At 40.3% G+C, this 26,905-nt stretch overlaps 1 protein-coding gene across 2 annotated transcripts in view; it reads left to right on the forward strand.

Annotated features, from left to right (window-relative positions):
* LOC139445865 (carbonic anhydrase-related protein 10-like) overlaps positions 1 to 26,905 on the forward strand; it is a 166,893-nt gene that overhangs the window by 69,614 nt on the left and 70,374 nt on the right. For both annotated transcript variants that reach the window (XM_071227099.1, XM_071227100.1), the window contains one exon: positions 18,413 to 18,552. In XM_071227099.1, coding sequence (XP_071083200.1) covers positions 18,413 to 18,552 — 140 coding nt within the window. The remainder of the gene's footprint in view (positions 1 to 18,412; positions 18,553 to 26,905) is intronic.

Genomic DNA, 26,905 nt, shown 5'->3' on the forward strand with positions numbered 1-26,905 from the left:
TATCGACCTCTTGACAGGTCGTTGTCCCACTGCCGACCACTAGTTGGTTCGTCATTTCACTGTCAAACACTGGTTGGGTCGTTGTCCCACTATCGACCTCTTGATAGGTCGTTGTTCCACTATCGACCGCCAGTTTGTTCGTCAATGCACTATCGAACACTGGTTGGGTCGTTGTCCCACTATCGACCACTGGTTGGGTCTTTGTTCTACTATCGATCACTGGATGGATCGTCGTCCAACTATCGACCACTGGTTAGTTGGTTTATTTTCCCAGTAGGGACCCCTGGTTGGTTGTTGTCTACCTATAGACCACTAGTGTGTCTATTCCAGGATCAGTGTCATACGGACTCAACAGTTTTTATCGAAATGACGTAAATAGGTACGCCGTAAAATAATATGACTTACTCACGCAATTCATCAATATAAAACGCCAAGAAGGAAACCCAATAATGCACTAAGTGGAACGCGTGTGGTAAAAGTGGATTTGTTAATATAGTTAAAGGCACCTGAATAAATTGAACCTATTGCGTAAGCAAGGAATTAAATTGAGTCCTAGAGAGAGACCCTTGTGTATATGTTTGTAGGAAACTGTATTAGTCTGAGGCATAGGGTTCCAGTTAGGGATAGTCCATTTAATATATCGGGGGCCTCGGGTTTTTGTTGGAAGACAAATACAGCAAAAAATAATTAACAAATATTTTTCAGAAAAAATGAAAAACAATGAAATTCTTCGGCTTCTCTCGCACACACCCTAAAAATATTTTGAAGCTGTGACTGAATAAATATCCTGTCGCTACCTAAAATCCAAGCAGCCCTCTGAACATTACATGGAATGGTCCCTAATGACGTAGACCTGAGACGTCCGGTGGTGTTAAAGATGATAACATCACGCCGCTGTCTGTACGAGTCCAGCATGCCTTCTCAAACACATGTGTTGAGTCAAATAATATTGAGACAATTGATAAAACCAAATGCAAAGTCTAATAAATATGGAGATTGTTCAAGGTTCAAAGCGCAGGACAGCAGAATCAATTGTGTCAATTCTCTGCTTCCTTTCAACATTAATAGCGGGTATGCTTAGCGATGGACCGGAAATTGAAATATGCAAATGTTTCGCTACCCGTCATCGGAGTGGTTAACATGCAAATATGTCCAAAGAGAATTAAACTAAGGTCGTGCTTCTTTAATCACTCCGTCTGTGACTTTGACATAGCTCAAAGTTTGCTTTGGCTCTAACGTTTAGAACACGTTTAGCCTACAAACCTTCTCGAACGAACATGATGAACCCACAATAGAACCGTTTACACCAATTAGTTCTCAGAAATATACGATTGCATGTAGATTTACTAGTTTCGGCAGAAATTCTGTTATCGATTGGGTTTAACACTAGCTAATCAATATATAGTCCATCGGTCATAAGAATGATTGTCCTCTCGCTTAATGTAATATGACAACATTGGCTGATATTAAGTAACAAATTGAGCGTCATTAAGATAATGCCTGCAGTCGATTTTGTTCGCCATGGCGCCATAAGAAAACGCTTCAGGGCAAAAGTGTTTCCTAACTATATCTCATGTTTAGTTGGCGCGAACAGGGCGAGTATATTTCAGCCATTCAGCCCCGACTGGGCGTAAATCATGAAGGGTTGGTGATTAGGAATTTCTGCCTGTATGAGTAGGCTCCATGAACGGTGTTTGTGACGTTGACGTTATCGAGTGGTCATTCTACGGAATCATTAGGCGAAAACGCACCGTCTGTACATATAGTAATTTGCCCTCATATACTGGTGTAATTATAGGGATCGTTATGCTGATTTACTAAGGCAGCGAGAGCTGACACGAGTCTGTACATGTCAGCTCAAGTTAGCCTTGTCGCAGAGGTTCCACCTTCAGTCTCGAAATACGTTCATCCAGTCTGGTCATTTGTGTCTTGCTCCAAGAATAACGCGTTCTTGTCATTATAAATTAATTAGTGTTCTTCCCGAAAAACTACTTACTGATGACATTGGAAATACGTTAGATGCATCGGTAATATTTCTCAAAAGAAGTCAAGGACGACCCGATTCTTTCATATTAGTTAATGCGTCACATGACATCAACTAGAGTAATTAGGATTTAAACAAACTGTGTTTACAATATAGAGCTAGGTAACCTGTAGATTTAACCGCGCTAAATTGAACTTGGAACCGAACTGACAGCGTGATGTGTCAAACAGAGGTTTCAAATCACAATACAGCCCCCTCTATCTGCGCGCGCGGTTCGAAATTCAATTTAGCGCGGTTAAATCTACAGGTAACCAAGCTGTACATTGAAAACATGGTGTTATCTCCTAATTTGATGCAGTGATGGGTTTGTAATGGCAGTTTCACTGCACAAAAACATGGCAGATAGTGAGATAGTGATAAGCAGATAGTGAGTGAGTGAGTTGGGTTTAACGCCGCTTTTAACAGTATTCCAGTTATATCGCGGCTTGTCAGCTTAATGTGTGAGGAAAGCCCGAAGTGATGCAGGTCTCAGATGTTTACCACTTCGGTGAAACCCACGAGCATGGGTATGGTGCTGACAAACCTAGAAACATAATCGGCGTGAATCGGGATTCGAACCCACAATCATAGGTTTCTGGCGCGTCCTATGATACGCAACTCTGCACAGCGAATCGCGGCGCCTTAGACGATAAGGCCACCCATGCCCCCGAATAAGCAAATAACAGCTAGTGGCCATTGGTGTCGTCTTTCCAGTAATGGTTATAGAGAAGACTAATCAACCTGTTCCAAACCCGTCCTGTTTTTCAGTTTACTTGGACATTTTCTAAATATAAGATGGTCGCCATTTACAACAAGTGTTATTCATTATGGGTGAAGATCCGGGTTAGAATAGGTCTTCAGCAACCAATGCTTGCCGTAAGTGGCGACTATGTTTGTAGTAAGAGGCGACCAACGGCATCGGGCGGTCAAGCTCTCTGACTTCCGTTGATGCATGTCATCGAGTACCAATTGCGTGGCAAACATTGATCGGTAGGGGGACGAATTTTCCTGCTGGTTACGGAAAGGGTCGAGTGGTGACGACTGTAGTGAGTTCACTCATCTCGACTTTTGAAATAACCTTGTATGGGGAGTTTATCTCTTACGAAACCATTGCCAGATTGCGTCACATGAACATTCTCGAGAAACTAACTGCTCTCGTTACGTGAGGAAATGTGATCTCTGTCTTTTCGTTTTAAAAAGCAAAGTGGCTAGGATCCATATGTACTGTGTACGTCATGTCATAAATGTAAGTATAACTTTTAATCAACTCATGCTTACTTCTTACATTTTCGAGGATATCAAAATTCACCTGCATCGTTGTTATAGGCTTTGATATGGTGTTACTTGGAAAGTAACCATTGTGTATCCAGTTGCTTTATTAAGCTTCCTTCAGTATCACTTGCTACATTATACCTTTGAAACATAACATAACAACTGTATCTTGTAAGAACATTTCCACATGTTTGAATCACAAGTTAACTAACTGTATATCTGGCTATTACGTTTCATGGGGAGGTAACTCTATACAATCCTTGCAATTTTCCGAGATTAGAACAATTTTGAATCTGTAAATGTCACCAAGTCGGAACACGAAACGTTTATGAATAAGACGAATGGGTAGATTATGTTTTTACTCAAAGTAATGTATTTATGTGATTCCATTGCGTCTCTATCCTGTACGTATCTATCTCTCATATTTAAAATGTGGACCCAGTTAATTTTAACTTGGATATTTTTATAATATGTTTGTCTACAGTTTTTTTTAGAGTGAATGAGACGTAATTCAAAATTAGCATATCGTTTTTTTTAGTTTCGATAGAATAATTAAATGGAGTTTTGGGTTCGTCGGTCTGGTTTGTTTACAGGCGCATGGCAGGAGTTCTTGGTGTGCAGGCAATAAATGCTTACTTTCCAATGCGAATTATATGAATGGTCGGTGCTACCGATAGGGCATGATATGATCACCCTTTTCTAAAACACACTGATTTTCAGTGGTCCATTCATATAATTTTCACAGCTATTTCGCTCTTTACGCCAGATGGAATCTGTTTTGGCGGATAATCTAGACCCGTTGTTCCCTTGGAGTGACAATGTATATTTATCATGAAGTATATCAGACAATACGCCGTGTAGTCAGTCGTCTCTGTCAGTTGTCGCTCCTCGTAACGTACGGTGCTCAGAGCGCCCAGTGGTTCTGTTGTCACTAGCATCCAGTGGCCATTGGTTCGGATACCCAATTCATCCCTATTTGGATCTATCAACATAACACCCTTGTTCGTGGATTTAAATTACGTGGAAAACAATTTGCCTCAGGTTTTACGAAAGAAATCAATTGTTGTATGGACATGCTGGGCATCTTGAAAACGTGTCTTGTGAAAAACAATTGTTCGGCGTCTTCTGTCAGAGACACAAATGTACATCTTGAAGCGATGACCGAAACATATTCCGCTCTTACCAAAACAAAATACTCCATCATAGTCCGGCAGAGAAATGAATATTTTCCCACAACCCAGAATTAGGGGATAAAGTTTTTTTTATTGCTGGATTTGTTTAATGATGTACTTTAGATTATGAAACTGACTGATGACACTCTGTCATCTTTGGGCATTTTGAAATATTCAAGATGGCCGACAAGATGGCCGCCAAAACATGAAAATATCGCTTCCTTGCTAACAGTATGGAATATGATACCACTTTTGGAGCAAATCACTAATATTTTGATTTCAACTAATTAGAATATGGTATTCTAAATGAACTGGTATCATTTAAAACATAATTTGATTCTTAAATAAGCAAGATAACTGGCAAAATGCCTGTCGAAACATTATAAAGTCAACAAGCACGGCATTCTTTTTAAGGATAATTCTGAACTTTCAAAAATGAATATTGGCTCAAGGTTTTCTTCACATACATACAATCATCATCAACAACATGGTTAGTGAGTTGGTTGAAGCAGACACTGGAGCTACAACGTAATAGGAGAAGGCCTCGTAAGTGTGTCACTTGTGCCTAATCCATTTGGTTTTCCGAAATTAAATATGTTTAAATCAATACCGCAGCTGGTAGTTTAATTTGTGAAAAATAGCAGCTGTCGGGGCTATGGGTCAGTGGGTGATTGACGATTTGCGATGGCGCCAGCTGGGGTAGGAGACGACACACTTTCCAAATTATTTCTCAACCTTATCTGATGCTAATTCAACAAGAAACACAGAGACACATAGTTTTTGATAGAGGCTACTTGTTATACTATATTGTTGATTAAAATATGTAAAACTATGTATCTCTGGCTGTATTGTCATCCCTTCAATCAGTAAAGTGGACTATTCCAACTACCCACATTACCTAATTATAAATCTCATCCAGGCATGGCATACCCACATCACCTAATTGTATTTTGGTACCTTGTGGGGAGAAAATAGGCGATCTGGGAGGACACCGTTATATCATCTAACATGTCCAACTCTGCTCTTAAGTAAACAAGAACCTAATCAGTGAGGGGTCCTTTATCATCCATATTTGACTGCTTATAAAAATCTTATATCTCTCCTCACAGCTGGTTATCATATTTTTGCTGCTGAATATTCGAAACAGAGTGATTGAGTTGGTACAACACATGTATACGGTTCCATTTTAAATGACTGCAGCGCTCCATTATGAAAACAAGTTGTTTTAACGCCGCTCTCAGCAGCATTCCAGTGATATATGACGGCAGCCTGTTGTATATGAAATAAATGCAAATTGAATCTTGAATCTTGAAAGTTGCAGCTTTTCCGCAAATCAGTATGACATGCAGTATACAGTATATCAACTGCAATTTACTGTATACAACATGCAGTATACAGTGTGTCGCGAGCTCCGCGCTGGGCTGGAGCACACATTTCCTGCCCCTCTCCCTTCGGCAAACACCTCATGGGGGGTGTAATGAGGTCACAGGTCAGGCGTGCACTCGTCAGTTGTCTGATACGGTCAAGAGTAAGATCTTCCGGACTATCACAGCACTAGAGGAATGTGGATTGTTGATGAGGTACAACGTGTTTGAAACTGGGAGTTGAACACAAACACTTATAGAGAAGAGCTCACCATAAAACGTTATGGACTCGCGGACGGACTTGTGTTTTCAGTTCAAGACGTACATGTATCAAGTTGAACTTCTACGACAGCTATAACTTGGTTACCGCTTCCTAACTGTAACATTAACTGAACATTACGCCTTTTATACATATTTGTGATGGGGCGACAATGCGACAGCGAGACATATTTTGACAATGAAAAATGTCGCGTTACGGCATTGTCGCCCTTTTGTAAAATATAGAAAAAGATTATTCAAAGAGCGACAATGCGACAACGCGACAATGCGACAAATTGCCAAAATATCGCGTTGTCGAATTGTCGTGCTTTGGTTAATTTCGACACATTTTGCTTGTTTTTGTAAAGGCGTCAATGCGGCAATACGACAACGCGACAATGTCCCTTCCAAGATTCCATAGTGATCCGTGCAAATAAAACTGAGTTATGAAATAGAAGTTTAACATGCCAGTTAAAAGATAAAGTGTAAAAATGCGCTGATGAGTTCATCTGCATGCCGAGTCTATACGCTGTGATGAACAATAATGCTCTGAGCCAATACATTTTGTCAAATGTATGACATGTATTACCTGTAGGAACATATATTTATACTCGTCCATATTTTTGACGGACAATATAATATACATGCTCGGTAATAGTGAGGACGGGCATCATTGTGTGTTTCCGTGCTCACCTTTCGCGAACACCCGTTGGATGGCCTGAACCACTTCGGATTTTTATCCCACATCAGTCTGATACACCGTGATATAACTAAAATACTGTTCAAAGTGGTGTTTAATGCGATCACCGTAGTGTGTTACTGCAACTGTCCAAATTTTGTGTAGTGATATTATGTAATATGTAAAATAAAGCATATTCAATTATCCAATTGATTTGATTAGAATATACTTGCGTCAGTGTATTTTATTAACGCCCAAAACCGTATTTGTTAAACACATATAATAACAGATCATATACACGCATGGTGCCTTGACTTACTATTAGCTTTAATAGGCCATTCCGGAATAAAATAGTTCCCCCCAAATGCGAAGAACATCTGTTTTAGTTTGTTTACAAGAAATGTATTCCAAAAAATACCCTCATTAGATGAGAAGGTCCATTAAGAACTACCTCAGTAAGTCAATCACAATGACAGAGCGTTGTAATACATTTACATCAAGTACAAAATGGCCGACACGATAAACGTGACGGGAGATATTTCCGAAGTTGTTAATTAACCTATGACGATTTCAAGCCTTTGTCATCACTGATCAATTGGCCGATCATTGAAAGGTGATTGTAAAGATGTGTCAAATAGATACTAAGGTAAATTCATAGATTGCTGTAGATTGTCACTACGATAGTTTGGATTTTTGGGTTGTTTTTTTTCTCTAGGATGGGTATCCTTGAACGGCATGCAACCAAACTGTATGACTTATCCCAGAGTATGCTAAGACGCTACGTTCAAAATTAAATTGTCTAAATGATGAAAAAAACCGCTTCTGTATGAATTCTTACTTGGGAATTCCCAGGGTTTTCCCCAGGAATGTGGAAGTAGTCAGTGTTTACGTAATTTCAAGAATACATTCACCTGATAAACGTCATGTGACCCACCTCTCGTCCCATGGAAAAGCCGTATATCGTGTAAACTTCACATTACAAAATTAGTTACTGTTATAACCAAATGAAACACAACCCATTATCCGATAGAGGTAACTGTTCATAGCGGAGGGATATGTTATCTCAATAAACTTGGTAGCATGGTTTGGTTTGACTTCTTGGCACGTGTCTGAATTCCATTAACATGTTACATATCCTAAAACTGACTTATCAGCAATTTTTTAGTCGTTTTTCCGTCCAATGACCATATACGGAAAAAAACGTCGTTTTCGTGTTTGCAGTGCATGCTGAGATGTCAAGTTCAAGCTTTGAGGCAGCCATTGAAAGGGACCAGTCATTAATTGTTCCATTCTTTTTTTCCAAAAAAGTTGGCCCAATCTTTTTTGGCCCAGTTTGTTTTGGCATGAATTTCTTAAAAGTGTTTAACACAATTTAATACAACCATGTGTATAACAGACATAATAGGTTTTGCTTTATTTGCACCTCTTTTGAGGTTACTATTATTTTTATTTATCTTTATTGTTTTTTATAATTTCATTTCAAAATGCAGTGGGAATTTATCTTATTTTGTAACTATAGAACATTAACAATCGTTAGAAAATCCACAAGCATCCCAGTTGACACTGAATAATATAATAACAAATGTATATATAACGATATATACTGATTTGGGGTTTTTCATAGACAATATTGCCTATTATTTTGATTAATTACATTTCCAAATGAAACTATTTCATTAAGAATAACATATTCTAATATGTTGATGGCAAAACAATAGTGATATGCACCAAAAGTAGTCCCATATTCCATACAATTAGCACGGAAGAGATATTTTCATGTTTTAGCGGCCATCTTGGCGGCCATCTTGAATATTTTAAAATGCCCAAAGATGACAGAGTGTCATCAGTCAATTTCATAACCTAGAATGTGTACTTAAACAAATCCAGCAATAAAAAAAACTTTATCCCCCAATTCTTGGATTTTGTCCTCTCTGCCGGACTATCAACAAAACCGCCGAAAGCAAACTACGAACTAAGTCTGTATTTGCAACATTAACAAATGCGCCTCAAAAGCAAATTAATCAAGCAATTATCAACATACGAACATAATCTGTATTTACACAATTAACACAACCTTTCAAGCAAACTACAAGCTCAGTCTGCATTTACACCATCAACAAAGCCTTGCAAGCAAACTACAAGCTTAGTCTGTATGTACACCATCAACAAAACCTTGCAAGCAAACTACAAGCTTAGTCTGTATTTACCCATCAACAAAACCTTGCAAGCAAACTACAAGCCTAGTCTGTATTTACCCATCAACAAAACCTTTCAAGCAAACTACAAGCTTAGTCTGTATGTACACCATCAACAAAACCTTGCAAGCAAACTACAAGCCTAGTCTGTATTTACCCATCAACAAAACCTTGCAAGCAAACTACAAGCTTAGTCTGCATTTACATCATCAACAAAATCTTGCAAGCAAACTACAAGCCTAGTCTGTATTTACCCATCAACAAAACCTTTCAAGCAAACTACAAGCTTAGTCTGTATTTACCCATCAACAAAGCCTTGCAAGCAAACTACAAGCTTAGTCTGTATTTACCCATCAACAAAGCCTTTCAAGCAAACTACAAGCCTAGTCTGTATTTACACCATTAATAAAGGCTTGCAAGCAACCTACAAGCCTAGTCTGTATTTACGCCAACAACAAAACCTTTCAAGCAAACTACATGCTAATTTTGTATTTACACCATCAAAACCTCCCAAGCAAACTGCAAGCTTAATCTGTATTTACACCATCAACAAAGGTTAGCAAGCAAACTACCAACGTTTCGTAACTTTCCGGATATAATACTCTTTCATTTGATTCTTAATTGTAAGTTTATTGAGGCCTGGCAGACCCGAGTTTCCAAGTCGGTGCCTCTGGACAAGCTGATTTTTGTTCACTGATTACTTTCGTGAAGACTTAATCAATATTCTGGAGGACAATATTGTCACTCGGAATAATTTGTGTTCCCTCTGCCGTCTGTCAAGGGTTTAAACGCGAATGACGGTTGATGAAGGACCTCGTTTTGAATGTCGGTTCTGCCAGTTGATTCCAGACTGAGGCAGTGCAATGTGAAATTGAATGCCGCGAGAAACGTAACGGCATGGAAATCAGGTTGGGTAAAATCGTTTTGGTCACGATTCACAAGAGCTAGCGGGGTAGGCTGCTCGTTATGTGTCCATCTAATTGATTTGATTTTGTTTAAGAGATGGCATCGGCTGATGTCCCTACCGCTTCTGAGACTGGTTCATGAATCAACTTTATTGTTTTACGACAGAGTTCGACTTAACGCGAACAGGATCTACGACCTCTCAAGGTCACGGAATCTTCTTGAAGGGAATCTCACTGTGACGCACACTCAAATTACACAAACGATGCTATGAGCTTTGGATACCGACCGTTGTATTCGATATTCAGGAATGGGTAAGGAGAAAAAACATATAAGGCTCCAAATTTAGGAGAGAGAAACATTGAACGTTGGCCAAGAATATTAAACGGTCGGTCCCTGACACGCATGCGGTATTGTATGGCATATCGTCGTGATACAAATCCAGAGCCAATGGGGACGTCCCCTGATCAGATACGTCACTGCCAACGTCACTTTCAACGCCAACGGCAGTTTCAACGTCAACATCAACGCCCTTCTGTTGAAGAAGGTTGTTATTGCAAGATACCATGTTACCATTTCACGATTACCCGATCAGTAACTTTTCTTTACCGTGTCATCATTTGAGTTTTTCATGTAATTGTGGTATAGTCGGAATTGTACAATGATTTTGGAAAGGGCTTTATCGATTTTATTTCCGTTGAATGCGTACTCTGCTGGCCAGTGACCATGGCTGGTGATTTTGGTTTGAACGCCACAAGCTTATGATTTCATCAAATGTCAGAGATGGTAGGCTTGTTATATTTTACCCCTGAGACCTTGATGACTTTGTCGGGCATACACAGGTGATGTGTCATGGGAGTAAATAGGCAACCACGCGCTTTGTTTAACTACTGGTGCGTTTTGATTTGAGTAAATGTGGGATGATATTCAAGAAAGGCCACCAGAAGTCACCCCCCTTGAACTTTACTAATATCCATTTTGTTTCATTTGAATGAATGGTGAATACCGCTACCTTTCCCATTCTGTTTCACGTAGGTCGGGGTCACTGATAATGTCTTCGCATGAGTGAGTTGGGTCTAACGCCCCTTTTAACAGTATTCCGGTGATTCGCGTGTGTCAGTTTAATGTGGGAGGAAAGCCAGAAGTGATGCAGGTCTCAGACGTTTACCACTTTGGTGAAACCCACAATCACCGGTAAGGTGGTGACACATTTAGAAATATAATCAGGGTGAACCGGGATTCGAACCCACAATCACAGGTTTCTGGCCTAATGGACGCTACACTTCACAGCGAGTTGCGGTACCCGTTCCCCCAATGTCATTCAGTCAAACGTTAAAAGAGTGTGCTCTTTAAACTGTAATGGCGATATGATTTAAATACTTCTGTATAAACACATCGCATTCCATTTTGGCATTTTCTGTCATTTCATTGGTTGGTCTAGAAGGCGAACAAACAAATATGCAGTTCATATGCTGATTAACTTGCTTCCTTCAAAAAGAGGTGGCACGGGTGGCCCAGTCGTCTAAGGCGCCGCGATTCGCTGTGCAGAGTTGCGTCCCTTGGGCACGCCAGAAACCTATGATTGTGGGTTCGAAACCCAGTTCGCCCCGATGATGTTTCTAGGTTTGTCAGCACCATACCCGTGCTCGTGGGTTTCACCGAAGTGATAAACGTCTGAGACCTGCATCACTTCGGGATTTCCTCACACATTAAGCTGACACTCCGTGATATAACTTGAATACTGTTAAAAGCGGCGTTAACCAAACTCACTCACTCACCCACTCCTTCAACTAGAGATATCACATCAACACTCGTCCATAATTTTTTTATCTACTTGCGTTGATATATTTTATATGACAAGATTCTCGAGTGAGATTCCCTAATATATATTCTTTGTTTTATATGATAGCTCTTGGAACCACACGCGGGTTGAAGGTTTAGAGGGTTGTGGTCTGAAGTGTGCTGGGCTTAGCACCCATCCTTGTCTGAGCGTTTTATTTATGGACGTTTTATAGGAGAACTGATATGCAGAGGCTTAACGTACTGAATGGCACCATAACTAAGTCATTTGGTCAAACTATGTTTTTAAACTAAATTGTAAGAATGATAAGCAACTATGATCATTTGCATTCAACCAACACTTATGAATGCATGATACAAAATGTACACCTCCTTTTATAAACACTATCCGCGTTTGGGTACATACGCGTAGGACCTGTGAAGATCCGGGTTAGAATTTATCTTCAGCAACCTATGCTTGTCTTAAAGGGTGACTTTGCTTGTCGTAAGAGGCGACTGACGGGATTGGTTCATGCATGTATCCCAGTTGCGCAGATCGATGCTCATGATATCAGTCACTGGATTGTCTTGTCCAGACTCGATTTTTTCAGACTGCCGTCATATAGCTGGAATATTGCTGAGTACGGGTTTATAGAAACAAACCAATGATCGTGGGTTCGAATCCCAATTCTAGGTTTGTCAGCACCAAACCTGTACTCGTGGTAAACGTCTGAGACCTGCATCACTTTGAGCTTTCCTCCCACATTAAGCTGACACGCCGCGATATAACTGGATTATTTTTCAAATCGGTGTTAAATCCAACTCACTCACTCACTCACTCACTCACTCACTCACTAAGGTAACCATTGTGGCAGCTCGTGTCTTCACATTCCGCTTTTCTCAGACGGCTTCGTCCGTTGTTCAACATGAACATGGTGTTGTGTTAGGGTTTTGTTCCAGGTAATGGTATAATTAAAAACTGTTCACCTAAATTATTCAGGTTTAAATGTTGCCATTGCTGACGATAATTGTCTTTGGTTTAAGTTTGACAACAATTAATATTTCTTTTATAGCTACTTATAAATGCAGTTTTTCTCCGCGATTATTCTGATATGAATAATAGAGCAAAATAATCATCCAATTGTGACAACAAATATGTTTCGCTGTCATTTTGAAAATTCGCTATATTTGGGATTTGTGTGTGTGGCTGCTTGTACTAATCCGGACTGAAGCCGATTTATAGTGCTAATCCACTGAGATATCATCAGACACAGATTACTGACTCCGAGCCTACCAGTCCTGGTTTTAGCCTCTGAAGGCCGAGCAGGGTAACAATAAGTACCATCTTTTTCAGCAACGCATGCTAGACGACTAACGGGATCAGGAGATCAGACTCCCTGATGCATGTCATCCCAAATCGATGCTCATGATTTCAGTCACTAGAATACATGGTCCAGACTCGATTACTTACAGACCGCCGTCATATAGCTGGAATTTTGCTGAGTTGGCGTTAAACAACAAACAAAAAACATGAAATATTGATCATGCCATTTGATGTAGCATGAGCGATAACGATAAGATCATAGCTATGTATCTTTAGTATGAGAGACATGTAATAAGATACATGTCTGTCTTTGAGTGTTTTGATTATTGAATCAAAAGATGAGATTACGGCAAAGTAAAAGATGCTTCAGTTTTAGATAGACTGACAAGGTTCCCTGCAATTCAATTCTCAACATGAATCCCTCTATTTTGATTAATATAGATTAGAAAAAAAACGACGCATGTTATTATATCGTTATGAAACATATTACATTGTTAAATACAAAATTAAATTGTACAAAATTAAAGGTACTTTAATATTACAGTTATATATACTCTTCAAAAATGGAACGCAAAAAAGGTTATTTATGGCCTTAGAGCCAAATTAGCCGACCAAGAGGTGCAAAATGAAGAGGTCTAATGTGGTTTTGTATCAGTGCCAAATTTCCAGGATAAAAATGATCACAACAAGGACATGCAAACAATTAGTCGGGAAATACGTACGATTCGGAACAAAAGGGCCATGCAGCAGCACTATTAATGGTATTAAAGTTCAGGGAGTGTGAATGCCTGTCAATCGAACAGTGACAGTTCAACAACGTGCCAAGATTAACAGAAGTGCAAAGAAACAACGTCATAGGACGCTTGCGGGCAGGGGAATCCCGATCAGCTATAGCCAGGGTATTCAATGAAGCGCCCAGCACCATCACAAGGCTATGGGATCGGTTTCAACGGCATGGGTCAACGGCCAAGGTCGGGACAACCAAGAGTAACCATCCCCGCCCAAGATCGCTTCATCCGACTGCGCCACCTACGTGAAAGGACGACCACAGCCACCCCAACCGCATCCCAAATACCCGGACTGCGCAGAATCACCGACCAGACCGTACGAAACCGTTTAAGAGCAGCAGGTCTACGAGCAAGACGCCCTGTTCGACGCGTCATATTGAGTCGACAGCATCATCAACAACGACTGCATTGGTGTCGTCAACACAGGGGGTGGCCTCAACTGCGATGGAGAGATGTCTGGTTCAGTGACGAATCAAGATTTCTCATCTGTCGAGGGGATGGAAGAGCACGGGTCTTCAGACGTCGGGGAGGATGTTACGCCGGAAACAGCGTACAGGAAGTGGACAGGTTTGGTGAGGGTAGCCGTTATGATGTGGGCGGCTATTTCTCATCTTGGCAGGACAGGTTTGGTCCATTTCCAGGGCAATCGTACGGCTCAACGATTCATTAACGAAATTCTCCTACCACACGTCCTAACGATTGCCTGCCAACGATAACGGTGTATTCCAGCAGGACAACGCTCGAACCGCATACAGCACGGATCACAAGAGACGGTCTACACAACAACAACGTTGATGTTCTCCCCTGGCCCTCCAGATCCCCGGATTTGAACCCAATAGAGCACCTGTGGGATGAATTGGATAGACTGCTACGCCGACGTCAACCACAACCCCAGACGTTGCAGCAGTTGGCTTTCGCGTTTCAGGCCGAGTGGGCTACCATTCCCAAGGATGTGATTCGCATACTCGTCTGTTCCATGGGCAGGATATGTCAGGCCGCTGCCAATTCCAACGGGATACATACACGTTATTGATGGTAGCTGACCTTCACCTTGGACTTTTCCTATGTACCGATAACTGAGATGACTACAATCACCAAGTGTTCTCTCCACAACATTATAGCTCAATATTTTGTAGGTTCCTCGTATAAATGCGGGGGAACGGGTGGCCCAGTCGCCTAAGGTGCCGCGATACGCTGTGCAGAGTTGCGTCCCTTGGGCACACCAGAAACCTATGATCATGGGTTCGAATCCCGGTTCGCCCCGATTATGTTTCTAGGTTTGTAAGCACCATACCCGTGCTCGTGGGTTTCACCGAAGTGGTAAACGTTTGAGACCTGCATCACTTCGGGCTTTCCTCCCACATTAAGCTGACACACCGTGATAAAACTGGAATACTGTTAAAAGCGGCGTTAAACCCAACTCACTCACTCAATCATCAAAGTGGTAAATATCACTTCATCACTTCAGGCTTTCCCCCAATATCAGACTGACACGCCGTGACATAACTTAAGGCGCCGTTGAACTCAACTCACCAACTCACTCACTGATCTACAAACAGTATTATTACTGTCCCTTGGACATATATTTAAGGTTATATGAGACACAAATGAAAAATGTTATTTAAAACATTCCAAATAAATTCGTTCCGCGGCTTCTCACGTTCGGGCAATAACAAGTAGGTCAATCGTTGGCGCGTGGAAGAGCCCGGATGTGCTCTCTAGGGCGTGATAACATATCGGTTAATACTGGGAATTCGCAAAATGACACTCTTGCAATATCAGAATGAATATTCACATTTTCTACACGGGTAATTATCCTCTGAACCACATATCCATCATGTCAGTTATACAAAAAAACACAAGAACATCAAAAACACGGCTATCTACGACGGCTATTGCTAACAACCGCTTCCTTTCACCGCCACAATTGATTATACGTGAAGCTTTCCATCGGACACTTATGTTGATTTAGTCAAGCTTTTAAAAAACCGACGTTCTTTGATTAAAAACCTGACAGTTCCGTTCCAACGACAAAACCAAAGTTGTTCACACCGTAACGGGAAAAGCAATATTGATTTGAAAAACATGTTTAGGGAAAATATAGAGCGATTAAGTTGGCCTCCTCATACTCTACGGCATTGCTTTTTCTTTGAGACGCTGTAGGGAATTCACTGAGGTTATTTCGCACACCAGTAAGCCATTACAATGGAGGCAGTAATTCGCTCATGTCCATTTAGCGGGGACACCAGCATTTAACCTGTGCTTGGCACCAAGCTTACATTAATAGCGACAGTATTGATCACGGATGTTATAGAGGAATGAATATTTACCGATATTTGCCGATTCCTACTACAAATACAGCAGTGAAGATCAATGGATCCGTCAATCCCCGAACCCGCCATTAGAATACGTTCCAACGGTGAAGGGTTATCGCCTAGCATATTCAATAAGGTTATTATTCTATCTAAACATTTTCACAATAATTGCGGAATACCAAAGAAGGAGATTCTTCCTTCGGTTAACGTAACCGAAGATCGATTCGATCGGAATATCGTGCTTGTTGCAAGACTCGGGATGAATTATGAGGTTGATAAATATGCTGGGGCGGAGATATGCGACTAGAACCCTGTAAATACAGGACAAATCTCGCACATCGCAGTATGCTCGTAAATCTTCTCGAACACAGAAATGGAAACAGACTGGAAAGTCAGTATTTCGCACGAAATAGAAATATACTCTTCAAAAAACGAAACCCAAAGCCAGATTTGTGTGAGCTAGGAAAATGCATTTATACGAGTGAGTGAGTGAGTGAGATGGGTTTAACGCCGCTTTTAACATTATTCCAGTTATATCGCGGCGTGTCAGCTTAATGTGGGAGGAAAGCCCGAAGTGATGCAGGTCGCAGACTTTTACCACGAAACATAATCAGGGCGAAACTGGGACAGGAACGAAAGATTTTTTTAAAGGGTCTCGGGCATGCCAAGGAGACGCAATTCCGCACAGCGCATTGTGGCAACTTAGATTACCCAGTTCGATTCCTCACATGGGTACAATGTGTGGAGCCAATATCTGGCGGCCCCCCGTTAAATCCCATCTCAACAATCTTCTGATCATGCTTTGTTATTTCAGAATTCCATGTTAGCAATATTTTAACAATGGGAACAAGGGTATACATTTCAATACTCACTGGCTGTGGGATAGACTATTAGTTAGAGTTCAATTCATTGTCTCGTAACTTAAATCCGCCGTGGTATTGCTTGAATAGTGCTAAAAGCGGCGTAAAGCCATACTCACTCACTAACTTAAATATCGCTGTGGAAGTAGGGTAGTCTAGTGGTGAAGGTGTTTGTACGCTTTTGGGTATGTGTGAATCTAATTGATTGTCCGGTCATGATATAGCTGGAATATTGCCCAAAAAAGGTGTAAAACCATACTAACGCAAATATTGCAGCTATGCTGCTAAAGCCACAATCACCACCCACGAAGGGACAATCGAATAAATGACGTGTGCGGCATACTCCCACAAACTCTCCAAAAGTGGCATATATGAAAATGATGACAATCCTCAATGACATTTGAAAAACAAATAATACAGAAATCACGATACCAAAGTAAACTATTTATCAACAGAACTAACGAAACACAACCAACACACCTACATCTGTTTTTGAACAGGCACAATCGTTTTGTTTTTCTTCTTGTTTTATCTACGATAGTTATGATGTTCATTTTAGAGTAAAAATATAACAATAAAAAGCTGGTTTTTATTCATTTGGCTCAACTGTAAAAACCTTGAAAAGTTTATTTTGCCTCTTGGGAACTTTCAAACCCGTCAGTCCCTACCCCAAAACCGACACCGACTGTTGTATTGCACCCTAAATCTGCTCAAACATGCCAAGCTTTCACGACCCAGTAAAATCTAGAATATCTAAGGTCGTAATTTCTATATTTATAACCCTTGCGTAAATAGAAGTGAAAACATTTATGCCAAACCATTTTTATGGTTCTAAGTTAATACGAACCGCATTCTAGGATATTGACAACGACATTTTCAATAAGCGAGTTCATTTCAGTAGGTGATCGTGTCTTAAAATATAGTTCCACCAGTAGATAGCAATTCTAGCTTTACACGAAACACGCTTTAACTATCAGACACTGGGACTGCGTGCGATATCGAGCATAGAATCCGTCTTTCTGCGATTGATCCTCAGTGTCAAAACACGTAAGCTAGATAAAAATATCCTATTATTGATGTGGCAATGCCCGAATAAATCTTTCGAGATTCAATTTCTCCGAGTCGGTCCTATTTCATGAATTTAATCATAACCAGTAAGGTAAGGCTTCGTTTGATACCAGGAACTATTGGCCGTCTGGATTCCTTGTGGGTTATTGATTATCCCATAAATCTTGCTCTAGTTTTTATGCCCCTTCTCTTCATTTTGCAAACACTAGAGTCTAAAAAGTTTATCCATTTGCGACAAAAACTGTCCCTCTATTGACTGATGCCATATCTGGACTTGAGTTTTCTATTTTGCGTATTGCCGACCAGCGTTCGTTAATTGATTTAGCTTCTTCTGGTTTAGGCTTAATGTGGTTTTAATTTCTCGGTACAAAATGAAAGCTGTATGATGTAATAGATGGTTGTTTTCTTTCAGGTCCGCGCTTCTGGGGGAATCTCAGCCCTGATTGGTCCTTATGCGCAACAGGAAAGTACCAATCACCGATCGATATTAAACCACGTGCCCTTCTCTTCGATCCCAGTCTTCGTCGGCTCACTATAGAAATACCAATAACGGTTCGTAGTAATTGATTATCTACTCAAGATTTTTTTACACTGTTTAAACACTGGGTAACAGCCAAGGATATCCTTGGATTTTTTAACACGAAACAAAGTTTAGAACTTAAGTCACTGTGTCAGATTGATACCGTATTCGACGTAATAAGCGCCCAAAATTAGAAATATAGGGCTCTAATTAGAATATTTTTTGTGTGGAAAAAACAGAGTTGAAAGATAAATTTCGTGGTTTATGCTGACGGCCTGACTGTTTATATACGACAGATATTTTTTTTCCAGAATTTAATTGCCCATAATTAAGAGTACATATAACACACGAGTGCGTTTTATACACGAATAAATAGGTCTTGTGTACATTGATAAATCAGAAGGGGTGCTAATTGGGATTGTTCACTTGCCAATATATCAGCAAATATCGCCGTCGGCGATTATTAGAGCGGGGTGCTTATTACGTCGAATACGGTATAGACATTAGAGACATCGTCTGATGAAGAAATAGTACCTGGGTGTGCTGATTGTTAAATATGTTATTTATATGAACCAGAAGTACTTTCAGGATATTGTGTGTTTTTTTGTGAAAGATTAAATCTCGTTTTTGGGGTTTGTTTTTTAACCATATTTGAAGATTCCATATTGACCTCTTCAACGATTTAATACCACATCGTTGAAAAAACATTTGCCCGGAGAGTGAAATGTCTGTGGTTCGATCCCCTGACCGCATCATACCAAAAACGTTAAGAGATTGTGCTTATTGTTTCCTTGTCTGGCATTCGGCATTGACGGGCTAAAACATATACTGTGTCTGAGTGGGGTATCCATGTTAAATTGCAGTATGGCATCTCAGTGGGGTATCCATGCTAAATTGCAGTATGGCATCTCAGTGGGGTATCCATGCTAAATTGCAGTATGGCATCTCAGTGGGGTATCCATGCTAAATTGCAGTATGGCATCTCAGTGGGGAATCACGTGTCCGGGCTAGTATAAGCACACCCACATAAACACACACACACGCACGCACGCACGCACGCACGCACGCACACACACACGCACATGCACATACACGTCTCTGTAGAAGCCCAATAGTCCTGTAAGCGACCTCAAGCCCAAGTTCACTTCATCAAACCTACAACGCTTTCAGGTCACCTAACGTTTATTCTTTGATAAGCCGTGAACTTCCCCTTGTGAAATGCCATCCTTTCAATGATGCTCTTGAAATCAATGTGCCACTTTGACTTTCACCATCATCATCCTATTAAGCTTAATGTTGCATTAACCAAATGATAACTCCACAAACGAATGTTCCCAAGCACACTACCAAAAACATTCCTGATTCATCAGCTTTGAGCTGGAACTTTTATGTTTTGCGTAGGTTGAAGTCTAATAGAGCTTTATGTACGTACAGAACAAAATAGCGGTATGTTAGTTGATACCCATCTCAATCATAACCGATCCTTTGATCAACGATTTTACTGCAATCGGTTTATGACAGTGGCTACTTTGGGGAAGGTAATACAGGTTGCTCTCTGGTAGTTGGTTTCGTGTTTAGCTCGTCTGTGTCAAGAATCCTGTTCCACGTTATATTACAACGCAGCTGGGGTTGGGGTTAGCTGTTGTCATTGGCAATAAATAGATCAGATATTTAATGGCCCTGTCATTCTTCTACCTGGGTGGCCCGACTGGTAGGCACCAACGGTTCCCATCACCGTCAACCAATGAGATTCTGATGCAATGTTAAATGGTATTTTTTTACTCACTAACTGAACTAATGGCTTGTTACGCTGTTCGTTGATACGGCCAATAATTGTCTAACTTAATGAGAAATCGATGCCTGTTAATGCAGGTGAGTGTTATGTAAGATGCAGAATTAATCCGTGTTTGGTGTATTGTACTCGGTGCATGCGGAAGCACCAATGTCATTCAGGGACAATCGGAGTACTGCGAGGATCTTACGGAAACATGCCTCGATGATGAATGGTGTAATTACTGTGGTCATTTTGGCATTTGATACAGTGGACACTAGCACGTTTGTGTTCTATATATATGCCAACGTATATCAGGCTATTTCATTGAAGCTGACCGAGAAGCTAATCAAGCGAACGTCACGCGGATTTTACAATGTCTGGTTCCGTGAATAACTAGATTGTGGCTGATGTGTTGCGGAGAAGGAAATCACACTAATGTAAACAATTCCAGCCTTTCCATGCCGTCACGAAAGGTACAGTACTTGAATTAAATGTGAAAGTATCACCAGTATTGAGTACGTCTTCTTTTAAGATATATTTAATCTTGAAATTAGCATATAATATCCAAAAACTGAACTGTACTGACGCTTAGTCAACACTCAAAGAATAACTTTTTTAAATAAAATTTGATTAAAACAGCATTTTAAAAATTCTAAAACAGTTTGCATTATACACAACGGCTGACATTTGATCTTTGAAAATTCATCAATTCGACTTTTTTCAGCACAAATTTACATTTGGAACATGCTGGGGGTCAAGTGTTTGTAAATTAATTTCTTACCCCAGTCTTCTTTTAACCGATTTCTTTTAACACAAAATTACGACCCACTGAAGAAGGCTGGACTCAACTTCTTCTTCCCTTTCAATCTGAGGTTATGCCACCGTATATCAACATATCAACGACTTGCCTTTTTTCTAGTCTTCATTTTGTTCAGATTTCCTAATCATGTTCTGAGAATTATGTCAGCAGAAGGTATAGGCCATTTGTTAAATAGGTTCTTCAGTGTTTGACGTACATCAACTGCAATAGAGTGAATGCGTTTGGTTCAACGCCGCTATGAGAGGAAAGCCCAAAGTTATAGAGGATTTAGACATTTACCAGTGTTGTGAAACGTGCATAGGTATGGTGCTGACGAACCTCAAAACATAATCAGGGCGAACCGGGATTAGAACTCACCATCATAGGTTCCTTGAGTGCCCAAGGGCCGCAACTCAACACAGTAGCCTCGTATGCGACAGTTATTTCCAGACTTCACCATTGCGCACTTCATGTTCTTAAGCATCATGTTCCTGGTGATGAAAAACCCCTGTTGTGATGCAGACAGAACAGTCAATTACATTACCGCACATACAACTTCTTTGTAAGTCAAGGAGCATCTCGTTCCATCTAAATCATGCAAAGGGTTTTGTTCACAAACACGATTCAATCTTTCCAAAACACAATAAACTGACATTATTTTTTCAAAAATAATGACAAAATCGCATTGTAAAATGAAACGACTGGATTTATTTTGACAAAAGCCAAAACCTTATTACAATCTATCGACCTGTTCGGCCTGAAAAAAACTTATCGTCAAAGCAAACTCTGAACTTATGGTTGGAATATTCGTTTTTGCCAAAGCCTTGTGTTTTCTTATGACGATAATGATCAAAGGCAAGGACGTCAAAACTAAACTCCGAGCATCGCTGGGCGTCTTTTCGAGGAATCCTTTAAGAAAAAACCCTGATGCTTTATATTGTAATTGATTATGGCAGTGCACATCTCCCGTTTGGCAATCTGAAGCACAATTACATAGCCGCCTGTTTGAGGATTACGTCGTTCTATGCCAATTACTGAATAAATTACAGGTTTTTCTAAGCAAATACGCTCCTTTAGAGTAATTACTGTTTCCTGCGCGTACATGTGCCAGCCCCAGTGGACGCTGCGTACCTCAAGTCTGGTTCTCTGTCCACTCTGCGCAAAATTCCTGCGTCATCTGCAACCGAATGCGATCTTGTTTAACGATCCGAGTTCTTTCATCTGTATGTTTCGCCTATTCTTGTTACTTGTAGTTTTTGTGCGTATATTTACAATACGTATGATTACAGGATTGTGTCGAATCCAATTAAGACACGCTATAATAGTTGCAGGGTGAGACCCCCTTGGTATCGTGTACGAACATCTTTAAGCAGTTGTTGAGCTTGACCAGGGTATCAATATTTGAATGTATTTCAGTTATCATGGAGTCTCGTGTTGAGGTACGCAGCGATGGTTTTATCGTAGTGACTACATGCAGCCTAGAGTTGATGCCATCTTAATCAAGACATAAATGAAACGTGTTTCGTATTTCTATGGGTGATTCCTAATTTGCATCGTAATTAAATTACTATTACTAGATCAGTTAGCACTATAACCGTGGTCTTGTGTTTCATCCAAGTAGTAAACGTCTTACATCCATACCACTTCATGTTGTTCCGTGTTGCCGTGATATGCTGAAATGATCTTCAGAGCTGCGCTAAACAAAACTCAGTGGACAGTGGAATGTCGGTGGTTCGATCCCCTAGCCGCGTCATACTATGAGACGCTAAAAGATGGTACTTGTTGTTTACCTACCTGGCGTTCGGCATTAAAGTGATAAAACATATACAAGTCAGCATACAGTGTCTGAGTGGGGTATACATGTTAAACTGTAGCATGGCATCTCAGTGAGCTGGCACTATAACTACGGACTAGTATAAACAGTTATATACACACACGCAGACTTGCACTTCGCTGTAGAAGTGCAATAATCTGGAACGTGATCTTAAACCCTTTCAGATGACGCTTTTAGGTCACCTAACGTTTATTCTTTGATAAGCAGTGAACTTGCCCTTGTGAAATGCCATCCTTTCAATAATGCTCTTGTAATCAATATGCCACTTTGACTTTCACTATCTTCATCCTATTTAGCTTAATGTTGCATTAACCAAATGATAACTCCACAAACGAATGCTAATGTTCCCAAGCACACTACCAAAAACATTACTGATTCATCAGCTTTGAGCTGGAACTTTTATATTTTGCGTAGGTTGAAGTCTAATAGAGCTTTATGTACGTTCAGAACAAAATAGCGGTATGTTAGTTGATACCCATCTCAATCATAACCGATCCTTTGATCAACGATTTTACTGCAATCGGTTTATGACAGTGGCTACTTTGGGGAAGGTAATACAGGTTGCTCTTTGGTAGTTGATTTCGTGTTTAGCTCGTCTGTGTCAAGAATCCTGTTCCACTTATGTTACAACGCAGCTGGGGTTGGGGTTAGCTGTTGTCATTGGCAATAAATAGATCAGATATTTAATGGCCGTGTCATTCTTCTACCTGGGTGGCCCGACTGGTAGGCACCAACGGTTCCCATCACCGTCAACCAATGAGATTCTGATGCAATGTTAAATGGTATTTTTTTACTCACTAACTGAACTAATGGCTTGTTACGCTGTTCGTTGATACGGCCAATAATTGTCTAACTTAATGAGAAATCGATGCCTGTTAATGCAGGTGAGTGTTATGTAAGATGCAGAATTAATCCGTGTTTGGTGTATTGTACTCGGTGCATGCGGAAGCACCAATGTCATTCAGGGACAATCGGAGTACTGCGAGGATCTTACGGAAACATGCCTCGATGATGAATGGTGTAATTACTGTGGTCATTTTGGCATTTGATACAGTGGACACTAGCACGTTTGTGTTCTATATATATGCCAACGTATATCAGGCTATTTCATTGAAGCTGACCGAGAAGCTAATCAAGCGAACGTCACGCGGATTTTACAATGTCTGGTTCCGTGAATAACTAGATTGTGGCTGATGTGTTGCGGAGAAGGAAATCACACTAATGTAAACAATTCCAGCCTTTCCATGCCGTCACGAAAGGTACAGTACTTGAATTAAATGTGAAAGTATCACCAGTATTGAGTACGTCTTCTTTTAAGATATATTTAATCTTGAAATTAGCATATAATATCCAAAAACTGAACTGTACTGACGCTTAGTCAACACTCAAAGAATAACTTTTTTAAATAAAATTTGATTAAAACAGCATTTTAAAAATTCTAAAACAGTTTGCATTATACACAACGGCTGACATTTGATCTTTGAAAATTCATCAATTCGACTTTTTTCAGCACAAATTTACATTTGGAACATGCTGGGGGTCAAGTGTTTGTAAATTAATTTCTTACCCCAGTCTTCTTTTAACCGATTTCTTTTAACACAAAATTACGACCCACTGAAGAAGGCTGGACTCAACTTCTTCTTCCCTTTCAATCTGAGGTTATGCCACCGTATATCAACATATCAACGACTTGCCTTTTTTCTAGTCTTCATTTTGTTCAGATTTCCTAATCATGTTCTGAGAATTATGTCAGCAGAAGGTATAGGCCATTTGTTAAATAGGTTCTTCAGTGTTTGACGTACATCAACTGCAATAGAGTGAATGCGTTTGGTTCAACGCCGCTATGAGAGGAAAGCCCAAAGTTATAGAGGATTTAGACATTTACCAGTGTTGTGAAACGTGCATAGGTATGGTGCTGACGAACCTCAAAACATAATCAGGGCGAACCGGGATTAGAACTCACCATCATAGGTTCCTTGAGTGCCCAAGGGCCGCAACTCAACACAGTAGCCTCGTATGCGACAGTTATTTCCAGACTTCACCATTGCGCACTTCATGTTCTTAAGCATCATGTTCCTGGTGATGAAAAACCCCTGTTGTGATGCAGACAGAACAGTCAATTACATTACCGCACATACAACTTCTTTGTAAGTCAAGGAGCATCTCGTTCCATCTAAATCATGCAAAGGGTTTTGTTCACAAACACGATTCAATCTTTCCAAAACACAATAAACTGACATTATTTTTTCAAAAATAATGACAAAATCGCATTGTAAAATGAAACGACTGGATTTATTTTGACAAAAGCCAAAACCTTATTACAATCTATCGACCTGTTCGGCCTGAAAAAAACTTATCGTCAAAGCAAACTCTGAACTTATGGTTGGAATATTCGTTTTTGCCAAAGCCTTGTGTTTTCTTATGACGATAATGATCAAAGGCAAGGACGTCAAAACTAAACTCCGAGCATCGCTGGGCGTCTTTTCGAGGAATCCTTTAAGAAAAAACCCTGATGCTTTATATTGTAATTGATTATGGCAGTGCACATCTCCCGTTTGGCAATCTGAAGCACAATTACATAGCCGCCTGTTTGAGGATTACGTCGTTCTATGCCAATTACTGAATAAATTACAGGTTTTTCTAAGCAAATACGCTCCTTTAGAGTAATTACTGTTTCCTGCGCGTACATGTGCCAGCCCCAGTGGACGCTGCGTACCTCAAGTCTGGTTCTCTGTCCACTCTGCGCAAAATTCCTGCGTCATCTGCAACCGAATGCGATCTTGTTTAACGATCCGAGTTCTTTCATCTGTATGTTTCGCCTATTCTTGTTACTTGTAGTTTTTGTGCGTATATTTACAATACGTATGATTACAGGATTGTGTCGAATCCAATTAAGACACGCTATAATAGTTGCAGGGTGAGACCCCCTTGGTATCGTGTACGAACATCTTTAAGCAGTTGTTGAGCTTGACCAGGGTATCAATATTTGAATGTATTTCAGTTATCATGGAGTCTCGTGTTGAGGTACGCAGCGATGGTTTTATCGTAGTGACTACATGCAGCCTAGAGTTGATGCCATCTTAATCAAGACATAAATGAAACGTGTTTCGTATTTCTATGGGTGATTCCTAATTTGCATCGTAATTAAATTACTATTACTAGATCAGTTAGCACTATAACCGTGGTCTTGTGTTTCATCCAAGTAGTAAACGTCTTACATCCATACCACTTCATGTTGTTCCGTGTTGCCGTGATATGCTGAAATGATCTTCAGAGCTGCGCTAAACAAAACTCAGTGGACAGTGGAATGTCGGTGGTTCGATCCCCTAGCCGCGTCATACTATGAGACGCTAAAAGATGGTACTTGTTGTTTACCTACCTGGCGTTCGGCATTAAAGTGATAAAACATATACAAGTCAGCATACAGTGTCTGAGTGGGGTATACATGTTAAACTGTAGCATGGCATCTCAGTGAGCTGGCACTATAACTACGGACTAGTATAAACAGTTATATACACACACGCAGACTTGCACTTCGCTGTAGAAGTGCAATAATCTGGAACGTGATCTTAAACCCTTTCAGATGACGCTTTTAGGTCACCTAACGTTTATTCTTTGATAAGCAGTGAACTTGCCCTTGTGAAATGCCATCCTTTCAATAATGCTCTTGTAATCAATATGCCACTTTGACTTTCACTATCTTCATCCTATTTAGCTTAATGTTGCATTAACCAAATGATAACTCCACAAACGAATGCTAATGTTCCCAAGCACACTACCAAAAACATTACTGATTCATCAGCTTTGAGCTGGAACTTTTATATTTTGCGTAGGTTGAAGTCTAATAGAGCTTTATGTACGTTCAGAACAAAATAGCGGTATGTTAGTTGATACCCATCTCAATCATAACCGATCCTTTGATCAACGATTTTACTGCAATCGGTTTATGACAGTGGCTACTTTGGGGAAGGTAATACA

This window comes from Haliotis cracherodii, unplaced genomic scaffold, assembly GCF_022045235.1.
Source record: "Haliotis cracherodii isolate W230 unplaced genomic scaffold, xgHalCrac1.p SCAF_6, whole genome shotgun sequence".
In the NCBI taxonomy this organism is placed as follows: Eukaryota; Metazoa; Mollusca; class Gastropoda; order Lepetellida; family Haliotidae; genus Haliotis; species Haliotis cracherodii.